Source organism: Mustela putorius, unplaced genomic scaffold (assembly GCF_011764305.1).
Source record: "Mustela putorius furo isolate JIRA1106 unplaced genomic scaffold, ASM1176430v1.1 tig00000129_pilon_pilon_pilon, whole genome shotgun sequence".
In the NCBI taxonomy this organism is placed as follows: domain Eukaryota; kingdom Metazoa; phylum Chordata; class Mammalia; order Carnivora; family Mustelidae; genus Mustela; species Mustela putorius.
This window is the reverse complement of record NW_025421290.1, coordinates 19,499,891-19,525,000: the sequence shown is the minus strand read 5'-3', so window position 1 is coordinate 19,525,000 and position 25,110 is coordinate 19,499,891. Positions and strand designations below refer to the sequence as shown.

The following is a 25,110-nucleotide window of genomic DNA, read 5'->3' as shown; positions in this document are numbered from 1 at the left end:
AGGCCCTGCTAAAACACTACGTTTAACCTTTTTTTTCAGTTTCCCAGTTTTTTTTTTTAATTTTGATTTTTTTTTTAATTTTTTATTTTTTATAAACATATATTTTTATCCCCAGGGGTACAGGTCTGTGAATCACCAGGATTACACACTTCACAGCACTCACCAAAGCACATACCCTCCCCAATGTCCATAATCCCACCCCCTTCTCCCAAACCCCATCCCCCCAGCAACCCTCAGTTTGTTTTGTGAGATTAAGAGTCACTTATGGTTTGTCTCCCTCCCAATCCCATCTTGTTTCATTGATTCTTCTCCTACCCACTTAAGCCCCCATGTTGCATCACCACTTCCTCATATCAGGGAGATCATATGATAGTTGTCTTTCTCTGCTTGACTTATTTCACTAAGCATGATATGCTCTAGTTCCATCCATGTTGTTGCAAATGGCAAGATTTCATTTCTTTTGATGGCTGCATAGTATTCCATTGTATATATATATATATTCCATAGTATACCACATCTTCTTGATCCATTCATCTGTTGATGGACATCTAGGTTCTTTCCATAGTTTGGCTATTGTGAACATTGCTGCTATAAACATTCGGGTGCACGTGCCCCTTTGGATCACTACGTTTGTATCTTTAGGGTAAATACCCAATAGTGCAATTGGTGGGTCATAGGGCAGTTCTATTTTCAACATTTTGAGGAACCTCCATGCTGTTGGCAGAGGACATGAACAGACATTTCTGCAAGGAAGACATCCAGATGGCCAACAGACACATGAAAAAGTGCTCCATATCACTCGGAATCAGGGAAATACAAATCAAAACCACAATGAGATATCACCTCACACCAGTCAGAATGGCTAAAATCAACAAGTCAGGAAATGACAGATGCTGGCAAGGATGCGGAGAAAGGGGAACCCTCCTACACTGTTGGTGGGAATACCTTTAACTTTTTTAAAAGATTTTATTTATTTATTTGACAGAGAGAGAGAGAGAGCACAAGTAAGGTGAGTAGCAGAGGGAGAGGGAGAAGCAGACTCCCCACTGAGCAGGGAGCCTGATGCAGGGCTCCATCCCATGACCCTGGGATCACAACCTGAGCTGAAAGCAGATGCTTCATGACTGAGCCACCCAGGCTCCCCAACACTATCTTCTTTAAAGTATCATCTCTCCTACAGCCATTCAGTCTAAATTAATTGTTCCTTCCTCATGCACCCACAGTATGTTACTTGTATTTCTATTATAGCTCTTACATCATTCTGTCTTATAAGTATTTGTTTTCACATACCTAAGTGGACCCTTTCCAAAGGAAAGCTATACTCATTCAGCCAGCCAAATCAGCCATATCAACCCTGGAAATCAATAAGTAACAGCACAGTAAGATCACTTTCACATGTAATTCTATGTTAATGGTGGTAAGGTGAAATAGTAAATCCTAAATGCTGCTGTCCCCTATTCAAAGCAAAGAGATTACTAAGAATACATAAGATACTGAACTAATCCCAGTCCTTATTTCAGCCTATTCTCTAACAATTAAATAGCTGAAGGCAGACAGCTGAAGAAAGAAGTAAATTAGCGCTGTAATGGGGAAAAAAAATAATTTATTTTATTTTTTTTTATTTATTTATTTTATCTCAATAAACAGATGGTTAGGGAGGACACAAGTAAACTACTTTGGGATTATATATTCAAAATCCCTTTTCTGTTAACTGGCCCTGCACCTGTCCACATGGTTGATATAGCATAATCTCTATCCTTTAACCACAAATGACTGATCCAGGACAAGATTGTTCCTCAAATTTTTAGAAATACAACTGTGAAAATAAAGTCACTCCTTCTCTGGATGGCTGAAATGGGAAGATACAAGTAACATAAAAAAACTATTGATGGTACTGTTCTTTCCATGGTGAAAGAGGCAGAAAATATGGTAAAAGAAAATAAATAATGTGGTAAAAGAAAATAAAACTTACTTACAGAATGAAGAAAGATGAGAAACAGTCCTGAGGACCTTCAAACCCTAGATCCAATATTCCTAAGGCTTCATCCTGTATTTACGTTTTGTGAGATAGGTACCCCATTATTTTTATAATAAATTTCCCCTTTACTAAAGCTAGCTCACTTTGAATTGTCACTTGCTACCAAAACAATTCTGTGATAGACTGTTACTTTGATAACCCCCAACTAACCATGCTTCCTAGTATTCCTGATCTCTTCCCACGAGAACTCTGGGCTAGGCCTGTGGTTACTTTGACCAATAAAATAATGGTTGAAATTGAAGCTATGCCAGTTTCAGGCCTATACCTTAATTGGCCTGGCAGCTTCTGCTTCCTCCCTCTCATAATGCTTGCTCTTGGAATACTTCTTGGAGACCAGCCATCACACCATGAGGCTAATGAATCAGCCATGTGGATAAATCCACATGTAGAACTGGCCGTGGACAACAGTCCCATTTAAGCTTCCAGGTGACTGCAGTCATAACAGAACCCCAACTAATGCCTACAGCAGAACCACAGAGTTAATTCATAGAAATGTGAGAGACATTAAACTGTAGTTTTAAGCCACTAAATTTTGCATGGTTTATAAATGCAAATTTTAACTCATACAAAAGTTCAATTCACATGCAAGTAACTTGGAATTATACTTTCCTAACCCAAACTACATCTTGGTGCATGGACTGGCCAACTTTGGCTCATAATCCGTTTTTATAAATAAATGCTTGTGCATTTACATATTGTCTACTCTGCTACTGAATAGCTGTGATAGAAATCACAAGGCCCACAAAAGCTTAAAATATTTACTATCTGGCCCTTTACAGAAAAAAATTTGGTAAACCTAGCATATAGTACTTGGCAAGTGCTTTTAATATATAAATGACTAAAAATGTAAACCTACTCTACAACCAACTCCTCATACTCAAAGGGTAGATGACACTATAAATATTTAGTAGTTTTAGCCTCACATGATGTAAAGCAGATCTCGTGCTTGCCACAAGCTGAATGTTTGTCTTCTACTAAAATTCATTATGTTAAAACCTATCCCCACAGTGGGCTGGTGTTTGGAAGTAGAGCCTTTGGGAGATGATTAGGTCATGAGGATGGAATTAGTACCCTTATACCCTTATAAAAGAGACCTAGAGACTTCCCATTTCTGCCACTTTAGAAGATAGAAGAGGGTGTGCCTGGGTAGCTCAGTGGGTTAAGCTGCTGCCTTTGGCTCAGGTCATGATCTCAGGGTCCTGGGATTGAGTCCCACATCAAGCTCTCTGCTCAGCAGGGAGCCTGTTTCCCTCTCTCTCTCTCTCTCTCTCTCTACCTGCCTCTCTACCTACTTGTGATCTCTCTCAGTGTCAAATAAATATATAAAATCTTAAAGAAAAGAAGAAGAAGAAGAAAAAGAAGATAGTTGAAGATAGTTGTCTGTCAACCAGGAAGTGGACCCTCACTGGACATCAGATCTGCTGGTAACTTGATCTTGGACTTACCAACATCTAGAACCATAAAAAATAAATTTCTGTTTTTTATAGGCCACCTAGTCTATAGTACTTTGTTACATTAACCCAAAAGGACTAAGACAATATTGATCTGGGTTGTATTGTTTGTTAACAAGTAAGCCTATAGTCATACTACTATATTAATCATGGACAGGAAAACAAGAGTAATAAAATCAGATCCACAATTACTTCACTGCTTATAAGTGTTCTTTCCTACTATAGGAGCTGGGGGTGGAGGAGGAGGGGTGTATCCATTTCAAGTTTCTCATATATTAGATATGACCCACTTCTGAATTGCATTAAGAATCAGAAAGGAATGAATGTTTAAGATGCATAGTTGACAGTTTTGTTTTTACCTAACAATACTTCACAGACCCATCTGCAGAAGAAGCCAAGTCCAATATTAACCTAAGTCAATGATTCTCAAACTTTCCTGCCAAAAATTATCTTTGGCAATGCTCTAAATTCTATAGATTTTCTTTTGGCATCTGTTATTTCATAAAGTACTTCTACCTTTTTACATTCAATATTCCTTTGCCTTATAACCCAACTCAATGTACTTCAATCTAAGCATAATAAGGCCTAAGCCTTAGATCTTTATCCCTGGGGTTCACTATTTTCCTCATCTACCAGTTAAAAATCTCTCTTCTACAAATCAACAATTATCTGTGCAGTTTTATTTTGCTCCCACTTTACCACCCTGTATCACTGCACCATTGTACATTTAAAACACTTCCACTTTCTTTTACTATAGAACTCGATAACAACACCACACAGGCATATAGAGAGGCAGTTTTCTCCATAGATCTTAACATGCCTTAGAGAGTATCAGAAACCATCGCCCATATATACTTCAGTTTCAACCTATACCTCAAAAATATCAAATTTTTGTCATTAGTTACTACACTACAAATACCATCTTCTGACTTTAACAGCCCAAAACCCAAGTTAAAAATAAGAATTTAAGGGCGCCTGGGCGGCTCAGTGGGTTAAAGCCTCTGCCTTCAGCTCAGGTCATGATCCCAGGGTTCTGGGATCGAGTCCCACATCGGGCTCTCTGCTCCTTTCCTCTCTCTCTGCCTGCCTCTCGGGCTACTTGTGATCTCTGTCTGTCAAATAAATAAATAAAATCTTAAAAAAAAAAAATAAGAATTTAGATCAAGGAGAACCCCTGGACAGTACTAATCTTTAAACAAGCTCATTAAATTAAATTGCATTAAAATAGTAGAAAAATGGCATGAAGATAAACTGGCTAGATCAGATAGCTAAAAGCTGTACTGGTGGGGGTGGCTGACTGGCCCAATCAGTAGATCATGTGACTCTCAATCTCGGGATCATGAATTTAAGCCCTACATCACATGTAGAGCTTACTTTAAAAAAATAATAATAAAATAAACACTGTATTGGCTGATTTCTACTACCATGTTTATAAAGGTAATTATTTTCAAATGTATTATAATACACAACAACAAACATTTAATGAGTACTTATCATGTGGGCATATTCATTAAACTTTTACAGTTTAAGCAGCATTGGTTATTATTTGCCATTTTACAGATGAGAAAAACATAGCTTAGAGAAGTTAAGTAACTCTAAAATTTTAACTTCATTTAACTTTGGTATAAACCCAGGTAGTCTAATCCAGAGCCTACCTACTAGTCCAAGTATCTGTGTAAATCTAAAACATATTGTTCATTAAAAGTATATGTCTGGGGACCTAAGTGGCTCAGTCAGTTAAGCATTCAACTCTTGATTTCAGCTCAGGTCACCATCTCAGGGTTGTGGGATGGAGTCCCACATTGGGCTCTGCACTCAGTGGGGAGTCATTTTGAGATTCTTTCCCTTTGCCCCTCCCCACTACTCACCTGCACCCCTCACATACCACCCCCGCCCCCCTAGCAGACCCGCACTCTAAAATAAAGATAAATAAATCTTTTTTTTTTAAGTATAGGTCTTATTTTTACAATAGCTTTACTTTAAATATGTAAGCAAAATATTCACAACTTTTGGGGGGAGTATTATCATCTTTGCTTTCCAGATCTCTGGTAAATCTCTATTAATTAAAAAAGAAAAATGTAATATTTCAATACCTCTAAATCACTAGTATCCTTCTAAGCTTCATTTTGTGAACCAGTTATTACACTTACATACATCTAATTTTTATTCTAAACTTTAAGCATTTTGCAACTTGAACTCTGTGGCATGTACTATTGAAGGAAATAAAATTACACGTATTATGCAGTGGAAGTAACGGACACTTATTTCCATTTATACTTGGCATGAATGTCAGTGTCTTTTTCTAACAATTTTTCCTATTTGAAGTAAGAAAGGCATTTCAGATCATAACAGTGCTGTCAGTAACAGATTGCAGATAACATGAATACAAGCAATAAGAGAACGGTAAACATGAAGTATATTCTGAGTTTGGGATTAATAAGATTTTAGAGCTGAAGGAGATTTTAGAGAGCATCTCTTAGACTCAGATAAAGATACCAAACAGCTACTGGAAAAATCCAAAACAGAACTTGATCCTGTATTCTTTCCCATGTACTAATTACAGAACCAAGACTGGTCTGTCTATCGCTTCTTGGCCTTTTGACTAAGATCAAGTGAAGACTGGTCTGTCTAGTTTAGGCTATTACAGATTTTCTGAATAAGGGAATACATTAAGCCAGTATATTAATATGGGGGGAAAATGGGAGGTGGGGGGGAAATACACACACACATACACACTCTCACACACATATAGACATGATATATATATATACACAAATCTAAAATAAAAGAATTAATTTTCCCAATATAAATTATTTAGGTAACCAATACTTCTACCGAAAAAAGCTAAAAGAAGAAATATAAGGGTCTTACATAGACTTCCAGCAGACCATTTGCAGGGGAAAAACCACTATTTCCCAAAGAAGTGAATTCTGGTGTGCCTTGAAAAAGTGTTCCATTCTCAAAGTTTCAGAAACACTAGACTAAATAAAGTTCACCAGGATCCACAACTGTAATATTACTCACATCTTTAATATATTATACTAATATTTTTAATATCTCCAAAAGAAGGGATAAGTTATATAGCACTTCCCAAATTAACTTGAAAACAAAAACCTCGGGTGCCTGGGTGGCTCAGTGGGTTAAGCCACTGCCTTCGGCTCAGGTCACAATCTCAGGGTCCTGGGATCGAGTCCCGCATTGGGCTCTCTGCTCAGCAGGGAGTCTGCTTCCTCCTCTCTCTCTCTGCCTACTTGTGATCTCTCTCTGTCAAATAAATAAATAAATAATCTTTTAAAAAAAAATAAAGAAAGAAAGAAAAGAAAAACCTCTTCACACCATACCTATTATAACATCTCCCAGAGAAATGCTGCTAGAACAAAATTTAGAAAACAAATAGTAAAATCTAACTCTATTACATGTACACTACTGTTCTAAAATGTCCTTAGATAAGCATTTATATACACAGCATGAAAAAGTTGAACTCAGTTAATTATCATATCAATTAGTCACTATTGATATTAGGGGACCCTGAATTTAACCCACTATTTCTCACACCTTAACTGGCTCCAGTTCGAGTTTATAACTATCTGCCAGAGAACCATTTTCACTGAACAAACAGGAGAAAAAGGAAAAGGGGCAGATATAATAAACTACATTCTTAGGAAAAAGAAAAAAAGAAAGCAAAAAGGCGTAAGACTTCAGGGAACTCCTACAAGAATTTTCTGCCCAAGCACACTTTTCCCTTCCTAATAGCAGAACCTCCACTTCTTTGGAAGGCTTCCCTTTCCCCTTTCTACGAGGTTCTGGTGAGGCTGCCTGTTTAGTGTCCCACTCCTAGGATAGACATGTGATACAGACCTGGCTAACCACAGCCCAAATTCTCCTAGTTATAATGATTGACTCATAGATGGACATGTGGGCCAAGTCAGGTAAAAGAGCATCTACATGAAGGAAATCAGCTTGCACCATGCTCAGAAAAACAAAGCACTGAAATGGAGAATAAGGATTCATGATTAAGGGGTGCCTGGGTGGCTCCCTCAGTTAAGCATCTGCCTTCAGCTCAGGTCATGATCCCAGAGCCCCGGGATCAAACCCCACATGGGGCTCCCTGCCCAGCAGGGAGCCTATTCTCCCTCTCCCTCTTCCCCTCCCCACTCTCGCTATCTCTCTTTCTCTCAAATAAATAAATAAAATCTTTAAAAGGAAAAAAAGAATTCATGATTACATTAATTCCCTAAAGGGAGTTCCTCCTCTATACTCCATGCCTATGTAAATTAATAACTTCCTGTTTTAATGTAAGCTAATTTTGAGCTCTGTATATGTCATTTGCAATAAAAAGGTCCTAATCCACATATGTAATTCAAGAAAGAGATCTTAAAAGATCTTGTAAAGATTTAAAAAAAAAAAAAAATGGGTGCCTAGATGGCTCAGTCATTAAGAGTCTAGCCTTAGGCTCGATCCTGGGATCCAGCCCCTCATCTGGCTCCCTGCTCTGTGGGAAGCCTGCTTCTCCCTCTCCCACTCCCTCTGCTTGTGTTCCCTCTCTCACTGTGTCTCTCTTTGTCAAATAAATAAAATCTTTAAAAAAATATTAAAAAATTAAAAAACAAAAAAGAAGGTAATATTAATTACAATTAGTACATTCTTTTTGGAAGGTAAGTTTGTAATTTCCATCAAAATTTTAAAATTCATATACTGTTGACCTAAAAATTATAGTAACTGATCTCACATTTAAAAACAGATCACAAATATACAAAGATAAAATGTATAATGTTAACTGTCTACAACATCTGTCACAGAACACATTAGAAATTTGGAGGGTTGATGATTAAATACCACATATCTTATGATGCAATATGATAAACCCATTAAAAGGAAAAAATGTATATGAACTTATTGCTACATGCTAAGGAGTATAACATAGTGATTAAGAGCTTATACTCTAGGAAGAGACTACATGGGTTTAATTTGCAGCTCGGACTTTATTGATAATAGCCATTCTAATGGGTGTAAAGTGGTATTTCATTGTGGTTTTTTTTTTTTTTAACAGTTTCTTCTTTTTTTTTTTTTAAAGATTTTATTTATTTATTTGACAGAGAGAAATCACAAGTAAGCAGAGAGGCAGGCAGAGAGAGAGAGAGGGAAGCAGGCTCCTCGCTAAGCAGAGAGCCCGATGTGGGACTCGATCCCACGACCCTGAGATCATGACCTGAGCCGAAGGCAGCGGCTTAACCCACTGAGCCACCCAGGTGCCCCCTGCAGCTCGGACTTTAACTTTGCCTCTTAACCCAGTAATTTGGGCAAATTACTTAATCTCTCTGCTATAATTTCCTCAACTGTAACACAGTGATACCATCATAAAGATTAAATGAATTAATAGGCTCTATAACAGGCTCAGAAAAATATTTCACATTTGTAAGCTCTGAACAAAGTTAACTATTATTTTTGCTAATACAAAAAGATGTCCAAGACATGCTAGAAAGGAAGGGAGGTGCAAAATACTATGAATAAGCAAAGGTTACAAATTCAAAGGACTATAGATCTAGGCAGAAAATATAAATAGGTTAAATGGGAATTGTGAGAAACTGGAGAATACATGTCCTATTTCCAAGGACAACCACTCTAACCAACTATTGTCAGGTGAGAAAGAGGCTACAGTGTTGCTGAATTTTAAAAAGTTAAAAATACAGGTTTATACGAAATATACCTCTTTTAAATGTTAGAAACATACTTTTTAAAAAAGGTTTGTTATTTATTTTAGAACGAGAAACAGCAAACATGCAAGTGGGGGCAGAAGTAGAGGGAGAGAATCTTCAAGTAGACTCCCCATTGAGCATGGAGCCTGAAATGGGGCTGGATTTCACAATCCATGAGATTATGACCAGAGCCAAAGAGTCAGATGTTCAAACAACTGAGCAACCCAGGTGCCCCAGAAAAATACTTTTTGTAAAAACACAGCAGGGGTCTAATGAAACATGTACTGGTCAGTTATGGCCACTGGTATGCCAATTTGCAGACTCTGATGTAATAAATATGTGCTTGCATATAGAATAAACAAAAATAAACAATCTTAAAAGTGATTAACACTAGAGAGAGACTGGGAAAGTAGAGAGATAGGTCTTAATTCACACTTTACCTTTCCATACTGTTACATACCTTACAACACAAATATACTCCACAAGTCTGTAAACTCATTTAAAACACTGTAAGAATTTAGAAGATGTCCCACTTGCGACTAAATTGAAATCCAATTACTATTGTGGGGATATTAATTTTATCAAAGCATAATTTTTTTAATTTGCATTAGAATCAAAATTCACTATTGACTCGTTGAAGTGGAAGCAGAATAGGGATCACATTTTTGAAATGTTTCACCTTTTTTTTTTTAAGATTTTATTTATTTATTTGTCAGAGAGAGTGAGTGAGCATATAGCAGGGGGAGCAGCAGCCAGAGAGAGAAACAGGCTCCCTGTTGAATAAGGCGCCTGATGTACAACTCAATCCCAGGACCCTGGGATAATGCCCTGAGCAAAATGCTAAATTAATTCCAAGTATACTTTTTTCTTAATGTTTGTAAAATAACAAGAAAATAACCTAACAGTACATTTCTATTTAGCACTCAGACTGTACTTGGTCTCTTCCTTTCACAAGTTTTTGCATTTTTATTAGCATTTTCAGTATCAGGCAGATACAATTAGCCATGATCCTGTAATCTCAAAATACAAAGAAACAAGTAAATTTCTTTTGGTCTTATAGTAATACCATTCATCCTCTGATGCCCTCAACCCAAAAGTGAAAACAATTATTCTTTAGACCTGCAAGTCTAACTAGATGTCCTATCATATATAATTCTTAGCAAGGTTGTTTAGGTGCTTCCCAAGGTTATAGTAGGTTAGAAACTAGAAGATGAAGGGCAACTTATAACAGTTATAAGAATTAAATAACATGTGTCAAGTGCTTAGCACAAAGAGAACATATGTATACCATGTATTATAGGCCTGATAAATGTTACCTATATTTACTTAAACCCAAGTGAAAAAAAAATAATTAAATTATGTTCAGTATATTCTTACAAAACAGGAAATATATAATGGTTTAAAATTTTGAGCCAAAAATGGCTTGACATGAACATAATTTTGGCATTTACGCTTCTACATCAAAAACAAAATACAGTAGCACTTTTGCAACATAAATGAAGCATGAATTTGTTAATGTCCAACTTGACTAAACAAGGTCTTCCTACTAATGCTAAAATAAGCTACAAGAGGACAAGGACTATATCTTACTCACCACTGAATCCCTTACTTTAGCACAGAGCCTGGCACATAGTAGGTGTTAAATACTGAATACATTATTTCCTTTGTTCTTCACATTACCCCTATTAGATAAGCATAATTACCCCCATTCAAAGCAAAGGAAACAAGTAAAATGTAATTAAGTGTCTTGAAAGTGACTGAGGTGACTCAGTCAGTTAAGCAACCAACTCTTGATCTCAGTACAGGTCTCAATCAGTTGTGAGTTCAAGCCCTGCACTGGACTCTATGCTGGGCATGGAGCCTACTTCAAAAAGAAAAAGGAAGCAGGGGCACCTGGATGGCTCAGGTGGTTAAGCACCTGCTTTCTACTCAGGTCATGATTCCCAGGTCCTGGGATGGAGCCCCACATCCAGTTCCCAACTCAGCGGGGAGTCTGGTTCTCCCTCTCTGCCTCTCCCCCTGCTTGTGCTTTCTCTCTTTCAAATGAATAAATAAAATCTTTTTTTTTAAAGGGGAGGGAGAAGGAGGAAGGTAGGAGGGGAGGAGGAGGAAGGAGAGAAGGGGTAGAAGAGATAAAACTTTTGATTCCTATTTTATGCTATTTTGCTATTTTGACTATCAGAACTAACCTTCAAAATAACATTTTCAGAATTTATTCAACCTACAAGTTTTTCATTTGTTAAGATGACATTTTTAAAAATTACTATAAAATCACTCTAAAATAATCCTCATACAGACTTGCCCATCAACTAAGAAACAATATGTCAAATCTGATAGCATGCCAATGTTTCAAATACACATTATTAGTATCTTCCTCTTACAATTTATAGAAAAATACTAACCCCCTGAACTGTCTTCTTAGTAATAACAGTGAATATCTGATTTACCTAAATGTTTCTGGGTAGCTAATTCTTAAGCCACTATATAAATGTCACACCACCCAATTTTTTATTAGACATCTATGCAATTACGCTATTAAGAGGTGCTATGACAAAATGGCACAGAAGAAGTAAAGCATACAATCAACTGTTTCAAGAACTTTAAAATCTACTTTACCTAAGATGTTTATACATGAAGCTGTTAGCAAACTACATCAAAGCAACATATGATGAGGAAAGGAGTAAAGATTATTGAATATATTATCCAAGTTAGACATAAAGAGTAGACATTTTCACATACATTAGCTCAGTTCTTACAACTCTGTGAAGTAAGTATTGCCATCTTCATTTTGGAGACGGAAACTGAAATTCAGAGAGATTAAATGACTTCCCAAAATAAAGAGCAAATCTGGGTCTGAAATCCAAGTCTCTTCAACTCAAAAGTCCTTTTTCTTTTTTTTTTTCTTTTTTGTCTTTTAACTACACCTTGCAGCTTTCCACATATACATGATTATAGGGTATAGATAACATTTTTTAAAAAAGATTTTATTTATTTACTTGACAGACAGAGATCACAAGTAGGCAGAGAAGGGAGGGGAGCAGGCTCCCTACTGAGCAGAGGGCCTGATGCGGGGCTCAATCCCAGGACCCTAAGACCACGACTCCCAGGCAGAGGCTTAACCCACTGAGCCACCCAGGTGCCCCCAGGGTATAGACAACATTTATAAATACTGCAGGAAAACAAAGAAAGACATCATTGTAGAGGATAATTCCTAGGATTTTGTTGAGGAAGGGAGGCTTGAGCTGAGTCTGAAATTAAGTGTAGAAGTGAAACTACTGATAATAAAAAGAAGACTATTAAGGCCACAAAAATTTCTAAATTTCTAAAAAAAAAAAATTTAATATTGTTCCTTCAGTTATACTGACAGGACTTAATCTCTAAAATTTTTATCTTTTCTTCCATTCTTATTCTATTGCTTTTTTTTCCTCTATAATCTACCTCTTCCATAATGATCTCATTAAAAGTATTAACTAAGTCTAATATCCTATATTTCTCTTTCCAGCTGTTCAAGTTGCTAAAGGATAGAAACATACTGCCATGAGAACTTAAAGTGATCTTAGAGAATGACTCCTTTTGGTTAGTGGTAAGAAAAGCTAAGAGAGAGATTTAAGTAATATTAAGACTTTACTGGCCAAACTAGCATTAGAAAGTGAGTCTTCTAAGTGTTCTTCCCATGAACCAGTGCTCCTTAAATTTTTGGTGCCAAAGTATCAATAACAGAGAAGATTGATGAGGTCTGGAGTTATATAATGGGTTCACTTGAAATTTCTTTGAAGTTTCTAATTTTATCTTAACAGTTCACATGAATTCCACATCCTGTCCTAATTTACTCATACTTATCTTAATATTAAGGTAATTTAAATTACATACTCTCAAAACTGACCCTTCAAGAATTATTATGTTGGTCCCCCATAGCTTAGATTCTAAGGCTTAGAATCCTTGAAGAGTATCCCTTGACACAATGTCATGCACCCAACAGGAGAAGCAGGACACAAATTGTGTATTGCTCCTTTTTACCACATCTCATTTCTTTGCTCCTTTATTTTTCAAATTAGGAAATTTTTTAAAGCATAGTAAGTTTTATTCCATTCTTTCAAAATGCATACTTACTGGTAAAACTATAAAAATTGTTGGAGCTGTTTATTTTCATTATAAAATTTTCAAGAAATTCTACTTAATTAAAATTAATTAGTTAAATACAAATTCACTTAGGAATACATTAGACAACCTGGATAGACTTCTACACGAAGTTACTTTACCAGACTTTTGCTTTTGGGCTAGTTACTCAAATATTAAGATTCCATGCTGTCCATATTAACTACAGTCCCAATTACTTTTGAGCAGGTTAAATAATCTTTTCTTCAACCTCAGTATTTATCATCTCTGCCCAGATGTGAAAGAGAAAATCCCCTGTGGTTTTATTAATTTCTTTTTTAGGATCTCTCTCTCTCTCTCTCTCTTTTTTAACAGCTTAAATTCCAAATGTTTTCTTGTTCTTCAATCCTATTTACAGGAACAAAGTATAGGTTTTACCTATTTTACTTACTGTTTCCAAAAGCACCCTATTCACCTTAAATGGGAATCTATCACCAATAAAAATAAAAATAGATTCTTATTCATCATTTCCCCTCAGCAACAAACTGCTGATTCTCCACTATACACCTCAGTTACTGTCAAACAGTCATATGTGGTTTTAATACAGTTAAAACTCTTAATATGTAACAGCATACGTACTAATAATTTAGAAGTCTTTAGCCAGTGATGATAGTAGTATATACATTAGTAATTAACTTAACATGTTATTTCCTACTTTAGCTAAACATTTACTTCTCTAATACATTGGTTCCAACCAAAAATTCAGGAAGGAATGACCTAGTTTGAAACACAGCATTCTTTTTAACAATGATCATACAGATCAATATTGGTATGTTTGCCAAAACACAGAATTCAATTTGGTAGGATTCAGATTTGGTTTGCAATACTAATTTGCCTACTTAACAACAACACCTATTCTCAAACCAAGTATATAAATATATCTTTATCACTAAATAGGCTTTTCAGAAAACATGAAAACTTATTATGTACAAGGATAAGCTTCAGGAATGAAATAAAAATAAATGCTTGAACAACTCTAGACTTAATTTGATTATAATCTCCTTGGCTAAGGGTTTTTTTTTTAATATTTTGAATAACTATTTATGAATGACTAAAATACTCCCTATAAGCAACAAATATTTTTGATGCTCTATTTTATAGTCTTTTATCTCTCTTATCCGGTCTTATACTTGTTCTAATATCTTTTGTTGATTACAGATCTAAAGCTTAGTGCAATAAAAATGTATACTACTGGAGCAAAAAAATGACTTCAAAATGCTCTTTCTTAAAAATTTGTATCTTTTTATCATCCATACTGCTGTTAGTGAAAACTTAAGTAATGGATTATCATCTTTAGCTAAGTGCTAAATACGCTAGTACTGAATATTAGCAATAGCTAATACAATATTAAATAGCCAATGGAGTATCACCTATCTCGTTCTACATTATATAAATGCACATATTCATTATTTTCCTGATGTTTCTGTGGAGCTCTTACAATGGTAGAATTACGGTGCTCTCCTGATAAACAGTTCTCATTAGAAAAAGTAGATGAAAAGTGACACATTAAAATGTAATTGTTAAGACTGGCAATAAGTATAATTACTACTAATGTTATTGGGGGGGGGGGCAGGAATCTTACATTTGCCCTCTATCTTGTTTCTAGCTTCAGAGCAGCAAATATCTCTTTATTTGCCTCATGCATCATCACATTATGTTTAGTCTCTGTTATAAATAGCAAGAGAAGTAGAAAACATTAAAAACACATATACTAAAAACTAGATCTCATGTCACCAAAGATCATATAATACTCATTTCTAGCAATCAACATAAGACAGTTATTAATAAAGGTATTGTTCTTACAGATAGCAATAACTGTCAACCTAAAATGTTTCCATGATAACCAATTTTTATATATATAAACAATCCCACTTTCCTGATGAAAAATAATTTGTATAACTAAAATAGCCATGTCACACTAATTATTATAATCTAATTTCCTAGTCCAAAATGATTCAAAAATCATCAAGCAAAAAAGAAATATCATTGCTAAGTACTGTCCTACCACTGTTTCAAAATTCTAATATTATTTGAGGAGAAGTTTCAACAGATTGCATACATTTATTTGTAAAATTCATAGCTGAGATGAAGACTAAAAAAATCTAAAGTATCAATAGTTTCAAAATATAAATATTATCTCTCAACAGATAATTTTTTAAAATGTCACAAAGAAAGTCAATTGAAGGCTTGGAGAAATGGCAATACAATTTCACCAAAATACAAACACATTGCAAAATGTGCGCGAGGTGGGGCACCTGGGTGGCTCAGTCATTAAGCAGCTGCCTTCAGCTCAGGTCCTGATTCCAGGGAATAGAGCCCAGCATCTGGCTCCCTGTTCATTAGGAAGCCAGCTTCTCCCTCTCCCACTCCCCCTGTTTGTATTCCCTCTGCCACTGTCTCTCTCTGTTAAATAAATAAATAAAACCTTTTTTTAAAAAAAAGTGTGCATGGGTAGACAACACTTTCAACCACCTTTGTAAAATAGATAAAATACTTAGAATCACTATTATGACCTTTAAGAAAGCCACAAACTGCAACTCATTAAATCACAGTTTTAAGTGTGGCCTCTTAATTCAATTTTCTTAAGTATGAAATCATAGTACTTCAGTTCAATTTAAAAAAAACTTCACACAGTAAAACTAAAAAAACCTAAAGTTCTAAAAGACACAAAATACACAATATAACCTCATTTTTGTATTTTTTTTCTTGCACAAAATCACATGGAATGTCAAGACCATAAGTTGTCTATAATAAAATCCTCTCATTGCAGACTGAGGGCTAGTGTTCCTTCCTTTGATTCTTCTGTTTCCAGGCTCCACCACAGAAAAGACAATAACTTTTCAAGTAAAAACATCAGTTATTTCTGACTTCAAATATCCATCTTATCAGCACATCCAACTGTCCTCTATTATCACTTCTCCCAAATCCATCAGCTTCCTTTTTGTTCCTTCACTTACATCCTTATTCTTGACCCGAGACCTTTCCCCCTAAACTACTGTACCTCATTTTCATGAGACAGCTTCTCCAGATTACCTTTAATTCACTGCCAAAGTTATCTTCTCTCCTTGACATTTTGCCTATGCCACCCACCTATTCCACCTAAGCTTTTCAAGGTCTTTGAGTTACATTTTTATTCTGCTCAAGAGCCTCATCCTCACAAACATATTCATTTATAAGGTTGCCACTGACTTTCAACTCCCCTTTAAAATGCCAGTTTCTTCTTATCTTTGGTAAATTAACCAAATTCTCCCTTCAGGTAGTTAGTTATATTTGCTCCTAATGCACTCTGAAATGGAATTCCTTTTACATTTTGCCCCCAAACACACATGTAATTTATTTAAACAATTGTAACACAGTAATTACATACATTGTTTCTTTAGTTGTTTGCATATCAATGTTAGCCCTATTGTACTGCAGGGATATAGATAAGGGCTGTATCTTTCAAAGTATTCTATATAAGCATCTACTGTGTTACTTGACCCAGGCAAGATGATTCACTATATAAAACTCTTAGGGAAAGCTTAAATGAGCAAAAGAAAATATGATTCTTTAATCTCTGTGGTTTAACTTTAAAACAGCTTTGACCTTTCATTTCCATGGACAGCTGAAATACTTTGATTTCTATAAAGCTTCACTATTACTACTCTATTAACTTTCAAAACCAGCTGGAATTTAAAATGCAAGTTGAAGGTTGATATAGGCTATACATTTTTACATTCCACGATTAGATTCTTTGAAAATCAGCAATGTCAACTCTAAGAATTCTAATACAACTGAATCTTCACACAAGGCAACAGTTTCAGCACCAAAAGAAGAGAACAGCGTATCATTTGATGTTGGGGGAGGGGGGATTTCCCTTTCCCTGCAACTGGTTTAGACTAGTTTCTCTATCCAGAGGCTTCTGATTAGGAAAATTCAAAATTAACAACTGGAAAGCATACCAGGGCAAAGCAACCCTTTTACTTAAAAGAGAAGAAGGGGTGCCATGGGTACACCTTTTCATAAAACTCAGCAGCCAAAATTAAGCTTAGCACTCAGTATCTACAGAGATTTTTTTTTCTACCTAATAAAAGCAAGTCTCATTCAATTTAGACCCTTCCCGAGCACCGTCTCAACCTGTCAGAATTTGACAAGAGAAAAAAAAAAATTAAGTGACGGGCGGGGGACGAGGGAGACACAAGGATTCCCGTCTACATCTCTTCTTTTTCCGAAATCACATCAGTGTGTCTTGAATTTCCTTCACTCCAAACTAAGCCCTTAGATTCCAAATATAGTTCCTTAACCCCCACCTCGCCACTGAATTACACATAAACCTTGCCAATTACAGAACCACAGCAGAAACCCCTACAAATTGGCTTGCTGTTCATCTCGGAAGTCATGCCCTGCAGCAACTGCCTATCGCCGAACTGAGGGATATTACCCAAATACAACGCAACGGAATCAGACATGCAGGGCACACACAGCTCCTGCGAGTGAGGGAAACGAGACCCAGGAAAAGTGCGCTCCTCACAAGCCTTGGGACCGTCGGGGTGGGGGTGGGGGGGGTGGGTTCCAGAAGGGAGGAGAACAGAGTAGCCCAAGTCGGGGAATCCTACCCTCTCAAGTAAAAAGCCCCAGCCGCAGGGTGCAGCCCGTCCCTCTAAGAAAGGGAAGAGGCGGGCAGAGGGCCCTTAGCTCCGAGAGGCGGAACGCAGACACTTTCAGAGGTCTGGGTGCAACGATCCCCCAACCTCTCGAAAGAGACAAGGGGTGTCCCACGGGTGACTGAGGGGATGCCCCGCTGGCCAGGGGCAGCCTAAAGCAGAGCGGAGTTTCGCCTGATATTCACCCGTGTCGTGTCCGGCGGGTGCCCAGGGCAAGCAAAGCTAGAGCGGCTCGGGGCCGCTGGGATAGGGGGAGGGGAAGGAGGGAGTGGAAATGGGAATCCCCCCTCTCCGAGACGAGCATTAGCGGAGGAAGCGCACCGGCCAGTCAGAGCGGCGTGCTTCTCTCTGCGGAGCCGGGATCCCGCCGCCTGCACCGGCAGCAAGGAGCCCCGCAGCGCCCGCTGCACCGGCCCCTCGGTCCCCCGGGGCCAGGGACTTCGGCTGCGAAGGCACTGGGGCCTGACATCCCGCGGGCCGGCTCCAGCTCCCGGAGGGGGCCCGCAGGAACACCCCAACCTCTGTCAGCTCTCCGCGGTTGTAAAACGCCCCCCCGTCCCCCTCCTCAGCCTTCCCTCCTCCCGCGGCCGCAGAGAAGAGTCACCACAGGCGACATGCCTGAGACTAGTCGGGGACAGCGGCCGCGGCGGTCCCGCACCTCCCTCCCGGGTTACCTGTGAGCACTCCGACACGGATTTGATGGTCGTGGTTAGTGAGGATCATTCCCTCGGTCGCCATGTTTCCCAGCGCAGTCACCGCACTGACAGGAGCCGGGAGAAGCCGGAGCCCGGAGCGCGCGGGCCGGGAGCGCGCTCGCCTCGGAGAGCGCGAGAGCGAGAGCGCCCGGGGAGCTCGCGAGGAGCGGAGAAGGAGGGGGAGGCGGCCAGGCTCTCCGCGGCCTGCGCGGGGTAGAGGCCGGGCCGGGAGTGCGCGAGTCCGCTGAGTGGGGGGGGCGGAGTCGGGGCGCGCGACCCCGAGTCCAGATCGGAGGCGGCTAGCTGCGGGCGGGGACCGCGGTGGCCGCAGAGGGAGAGCGCGCGTAGGCGTCCGAGTGAGGCCGTTGAGACCCAGACCCGCTAGATAGCAGGAGAGTGAAGGGAAAGGAGTGCACACGCTCGGACGGTAGCGGGGGCGGACTCGGGGACAGGGGCGGAGCCACACCGCGAGGCGTGGAACTCGTGGAGAGTGAGGGGAGGTGTGAGAGCCCGGCTGCGGAGTACTGGGAGCGGGAAGGAGGCAGCCCAGCCCGAAAAGGACAGGGGAACGCTCTTGGGCGCGCGAGTAGCGCCGGATTGGCTGGAGAACGCGGAACGGGTGCGCGCGAGACACGAACGCAGCCTCGACCGAGCCCCAGACAGAAGCAATCCCCTGCCGAGCCGGCGCCTCGTCGTTAGCGCCGCGGGGCAGCTCTCGGAGCCGCCGAGCGGCTCTCCCGAGGGGACGAGAGTAGGACTCCGCTAGCTGGGCCTCTCTTCCAAGCCCTGGGGCGCGGTCAGCCCGACCCTTGAAAACACCAGGGCACCTGAAAGTGGCTTAGAAAGCTCCATGATACACAGTGGCCGCTGAGTCCGCCGTGGATGAAGGAGGAGTTATCCTGTCCCGCCTCACCTTCCCGCTTGCTTCCTTAGTCTGCTCGCACTGCCGGAGGATATCCGCTTCTCCTGTGCTTTAGGATCCCACCTCCAAGTCGAAACCCACGAGACGATCCTCACAAGCGAAGCAGAGCCTCTTGAATGGGGATACCTGGCTTTTCCCCCTCCCGCTGCCCCCGGTTTCGTGGCCTTACGCTTCATCACCACGGTCTCTGCTTTTAGATCAAAAGCACCAATCTTAGAGAACGAGAAGAACGTGTTCCTTTCCCCTGAACCACGATCGCAAAATTGGAAGTAGAACTCAGGCCGTGACAAATGACAGATCTGAGTATTTGTGGGATGTGAAATCACCATGAAAATAACTTCTGTTGCCACTTATTTTCACGTATCTTTCAAAAATTGTGTTCTTAATCACCTGTGGCTATTTCACATTGGTTCCTTAGTTCCTATCTTCCTAGCCCTTTCAACTTATGAATTAAAAAATAACGCACATTTTTTTTTTCACTTATGTTCTCAGTCATGGTAAAAATCTGGGAAGCGTGAGAATGAAAAGCAAAGTGTCAAAAATGTATACTCATCGTTTGTACACAATTAAAATCTCAACTAATTTGGTGGTGATGTTTTTTGTTGTACCATTGGAACAAGGACTTGTCCTCTAACTTAAAATTCATATTGTTCCGTCTTTTAAATAATGGGAATACAAAGGAGATGATGGGTGAAATTAAGGTGGGATTTAAAAAGTAGTAAAATTTCTTTTGAGTATGTGTATTGCCAGTATTTTTAACATTAAAAATTGAAGCCAGATCATAAAGCCACTTCCTTTAATAATCTATCACCACAGAGCCTGGTGACCAACAGATTCTTAACTAGTTTCATATGAGAGAGATAATGAAATGTGAAAGTATGTCCAAGAAAATGGTTTATCTCAGACTAAAGATGAAGAGCATCAATAGTTGATGACATTGCTACCTTTCCAATCTATCTTATTACCTACAACACCCTCAAATTTGAAATGATTTTAAAATGTCTTGAATTTTTAGAGAGAAATTCTAAACCTGGCTACTAATAGGTTCTATAACCTTAAACTAAGTTGGGGTTTTTTAAGGTTGCAGACTATATAAGCACCCTTTAAGTAAAGTGGTTGTCTCAATAAACACCCTCTCAGAATATTCTATAATTATTCATGGAAAGAAACCGATATTTTTGTTTCACAAAACAAGAGACTTCAGACAAACCATGAGACTCTTAACTATAGGAAATAATCTGGCCGGGGGAAGGGGGGGGTCGCTGGGAGGATGGGGTAACTGGGTGATGGGCTTTAAGGAGGTCACTTGGGGTGTTAACCTCTGAACCTAATAATACACTATAGTTAATTAAATTGAGCTTAAATTTTTTAAAAGGTAGAAAAAATGAAATAAAACAAGGGAATTTTTTTTTTTTTTAGATTTTATTTATTAGACAGATGAGATCACAAGTAGGCAGAGAGGCAGGCAGAGAGAGAGAGAGAGAGAAGCAGGCTCCCCGCTGAGCAGAGAGCCAATGCAATGCAGTGGGATGGGTGGGCTCAATCCAGAACCCTGGGATCATGATCTGAGCTGAAGACAGAGACTTTAACCCACTGAGCCACCCAGGAGCCCCAAGGAAATTTCTATATAAAAGTAATAATGGTGAAATTTAATTGGGAAAGGTGAAAATTAACCTTAAAGCATATGGAGGTTTGTTTGCTAAAACTATTAAAATTGCTGAAAAAAGTAATATTAATAGAACTGAGCTGAACAACTACTAATATGTGCTTGTTTTTCAACAATTTTGCTCAAGTATATTCATCTCTGCAGAATTTAGCAATCTGTAATAAAATCTGCACCTTACTGTCTAACATGACTTTTCTTTTACTGCTGGTTATTGAATATTGCAGTATACACATATTTTTTTACTCCTGTCTTATAGTATGACATTTCTTCAAAATTCATCCTGGAATCAAGCATTAAAACGGGAAAATTTTCAAACCAAGGTAAGAAGAGAGTAGCATTCCTGAATATTGACAAATGTCTCAGGACTATACTGAGGGGAAGGGGAAAACAAGAAATGAAAAAGAGTTTGTGCATAAAGAATTAGCAGTGCCCAAGGATTCACTTTCTCTAAAGGTTTTAATGAAAACTATAGGAGTTTACATTAACTAAAAATTAACACAAGAGATAGGTAAACATCTGGCTTTCATAGTGACTTTCATTATGAAGATGAAAGTTTATCAGTAGAAATTAATTATGGTAAAGGCTGAATTTTTTCTAATAAGAGTGTGTTTACACTTAGCCCACCTAGTACTTTAGTGTTCCTGTGACTAATCACAATTTCAGTATCCAGTAAAAACTTACCGGCTTTTCTGGGGTCAGACTCTCCTCGTTGACATTAGACGTGAACAAGAACAAATTTGGCAAAAAATTATTCTTCCTCTAAAGCTTATTCCATTCTTGCCTCTTTCCTGATAAGCTAACAGCGACATTTAAAACTGACTCAATTAAAAATGGGTGCGAGACGCCTGGGTGGCTCAGTGGGTTAAGCAGCTGCCTTCGGCTCAGGTCATGATCCCAGCGTCCTGGGATGGTGTCCCGCATCGGCTCCTTGCCCGGCAGGGAGCCTGCTTCTCCCTCTGCCTCTTTCTGCCTGTGCTTGCTCTCTCTCTCTGATAAATAAATAAAATCTTGGGGCGCCTGGGTGGCTCAGTGGGTTAAGCCGCTGCCTTCAGCTCAGGTCATGATCTCAGGGTCCTGGGATCGAGTCCCATATCGGGCTCTCTGCTCAGCAGGGAGCCTGCTTCCCTCTCTCTCTCTGCCTGCCTTTCTACCTACTTGTAATCTCTCTCTGTCAAATAAATAAATAAAATCTTTAAAAAAAAAAAAAAATAAATAAATAAATAAATAAATAAATAAAATCTTTAAAAAATAAAAAAAAATAAAAATGGGTGCAACACTTGAATATATTTAATGCTATTGAATGGTTAAAATTGTAAATTTTGTTCTGTGTATTCAGCACAACAAAAATGGGTGCAAGGTGAAATTCTGGTTGATTTTAACCTATTATTTTCCTCGAAGGAAACTTGATTATAGTCAAGATGAACTTTAGATTGGCTGAGTTAGACAATGTATTAGTTCCTAGGGCTGCCATAACTATCACTGGCTACCTTAAAACAACAGAAATTTATTCTCTCAAAGTTCTGGAGCCCAGAAATCTAAAAAGAAGCTGTCAGCAAAGCCATGCTCTCTCTGAAGGATGTAAGGAAAAATTCTTCTCTGCCTCTTTCTAGCTTCTAGTAGTTGCCAGCAATCCTTATCATTAGGTGGGTTGTAGCTGCATGGCTTCAATCTTTGCCTCCCTCATCACATGGCCTTCTTGTCTATGTGTATTTTCACTTGGACTTCTTGTAAGAATATCAGTCATTCAATTTAGGTCCCACTATAATCCAGTATGATCCCTATTTAACAAATTATATCTACAAAGACCCTATTTCCAAATAGGTTACATTCTGAGATTCTTGGTGGGTGTGAAATTTGGGGGTTGGGGGACACTATTCAAGCCAGTACAAGCAATGACAAAGGTTCAAAGAATGACAAAGTTTCCTTAAAAGCTGGGATTTAGAAATTAGACACATGCTTAGAGGAAAACACTCTACAGTAGAGAATACTGGGGAAATTTTTAACATTTGAACTAAATGGCCTAATGCTTTTCCCCACAAAAGCAGTTTTCTAAATTAGAATTTTTCAAAGTCTAGTAAGATCAATTTGTACATTCTTACTAATGAAACTGACATTTTGCTGTTAGTTTTGATGCCTTTGTTGTCTTTTAGTGAAGCTGAACCTCCACAGACGTCCATGGAATTTGGTCGCACTTATTTGAGAATAATTAGGACAGTGTTTTCCAATGTCTGCCATGTTTATAAAAATAAATTTGAACTTTTCTTGGGCTTTTGATGTTTCTGCTGCCCAAATTTCTGCTTGAATAATTTTGTGCCCTGGTCCTTTTTATTTTTCTCACCCTTACTCTCTTTCTCTGAGGTCCCCAGCTGGAAAACCAGATGTATGAGAACATTTTGGTTACAAGTGACTAACCCTAGCTTAAGTCAAAAGGCTACACAGCTATGAATTCCAGACATGTGTATAGCTTCAGGGTTGGCTAAATTCAGGATCTAAAACCATGTCATCAAAATCTTTCAGCTATGCTTTCTCCTTTGTTGACATAATTTTCATATTGATTCTCCCTACCTGGTGGCAAAGTTGGTAGTGTCTTCTCTAAGCAATAGTTTAGATCAGTAGTTTTCAAGTTTGTCTGGGGATACCTGGAGACCCCAAGACCCTTTCTTGAGGGTCTTCAAGGTCAGAAATATTTTCATACTAATACTAGGCATTGTGTTTCCACTCTCATTTTCTTATTAGATATGGTGGAATTTTTCCAGAGGCTAAATTATATATAATGATAACATCACTCTGACAGCTAATAAAATGTGTTTATATATTTTTATATTTTAAAAAAAGTTTAGGGGTGCCTGGGTGGCTCCGTTGTTTTAGCATCCAACTCTTAATTCATCTCAGTCATGATATCAGGGTTGTGAAATCAAGCACCATGTCAGGCTTTGCATTGAGCATGGAGCCTGCCTAAATTCTTTTTCTCCCTCTCCCTTTCCCCCCACCCACCACTCTCTTTCTCTCTTGCTTTAAAAAAAAAAAAAAAAAAAGGTTTTCATATGCTAAATATTGATAGATAAAACCTACTTAAAAGTTCTTTGGAGTCCTCAATAATTTTTAAGGATGTAAAGGGTTCCTGAGACCAAAATGTTGAGAACCATAGAACTAAGTCATGTCCCCACTTATTTCTTTTTTTAAAGATTTTTTCTTTATTTATCTGACAGAGATCACAAGTAGGCAGAGAGGCAGGCAGAGAGAGAGGAGGAAGCAGGCTCCCTGCAGAGCAGAGAGCCCGATCTGGGGCTCGATCCCAGGACCCTGGGATCATGACCTGAGCCGAAGGCAGAGGCTTAACCCACTGAGCCACCCAGGTGCCCCAATGTCCCCACTTATTTACTAAGGCAAGTTAACCTGATTGGTTAGGCCTCAGTCATGCACTTGTCCGGAGCATGAGTATCAACTGAGCCTTACCAAATGGCTAAGACCAAGGGAGGATGGATCTAGGTAGTGCCTTGATAGATTAGCATTTAGTACTTCAACTCTTCTTAAATCTTTTTTTTTTTTTTTTAAGATTTTATTTATTTAGGGGCTCCTACTTCGGCTTGGGCCCTGATCTCAGGGTCCTGGAATCAAGCCCCACATCGGGCTCTCTGCTCGGCAGGGGGCCTGCTTCCTCCTCTCTCTCTCTCTCTCTCTGTCTGCCTCTCTGCCTACTTGTGATCTCTGTCTGTCAAATAAATAAGTGAAATCTTAAAAAAAAAAAAGATTTTATTTATTTATTTGACAGACAGAGATCACAACGAGGCTGAGAGGCAGGCAGAGAGAGAGGAGGAAGCAGGTTCCCTGCAGAGCAGAGAGC

The 25,110-nt window shown here is 38.8% G+C and overlaps 1 protein-coding gene across 11 annotated transcripts in view; it reads right to left on the bottom strand.

Moving 5' to 3' along the window:
• GPHN (gephyrin) overlaps window positions 1-19,305 on the bottom strand; it is a 639,435-nt gene extending 620,130 nt beyond the window's left edge. For 2 of the 11 annotated variants that reach the window (XM_013057196.2, XM_045070696.1), the window contains exon 1: window positions 18,658-19,303. In XM_013057196.2, coding sequence (XP_012912650.1) covers window positions 18,658-18,721 — 64 coding nt within the window. In that variant the 5' untranslated portion in view covers window positions 18,722-19,303. Of the gene's footprint in view, window positions 1-18,657 lie in introns of all 11 variants that reach the window. The other 9 variants (XM_004738961.2, XM_045070690.1, XM_013057198.2 and 6 more) reach the window with 7 other exon arrangements.
• Between the last annotated feature and the right edge of the window lie 5,805 nt (window positions 19,306-25,110).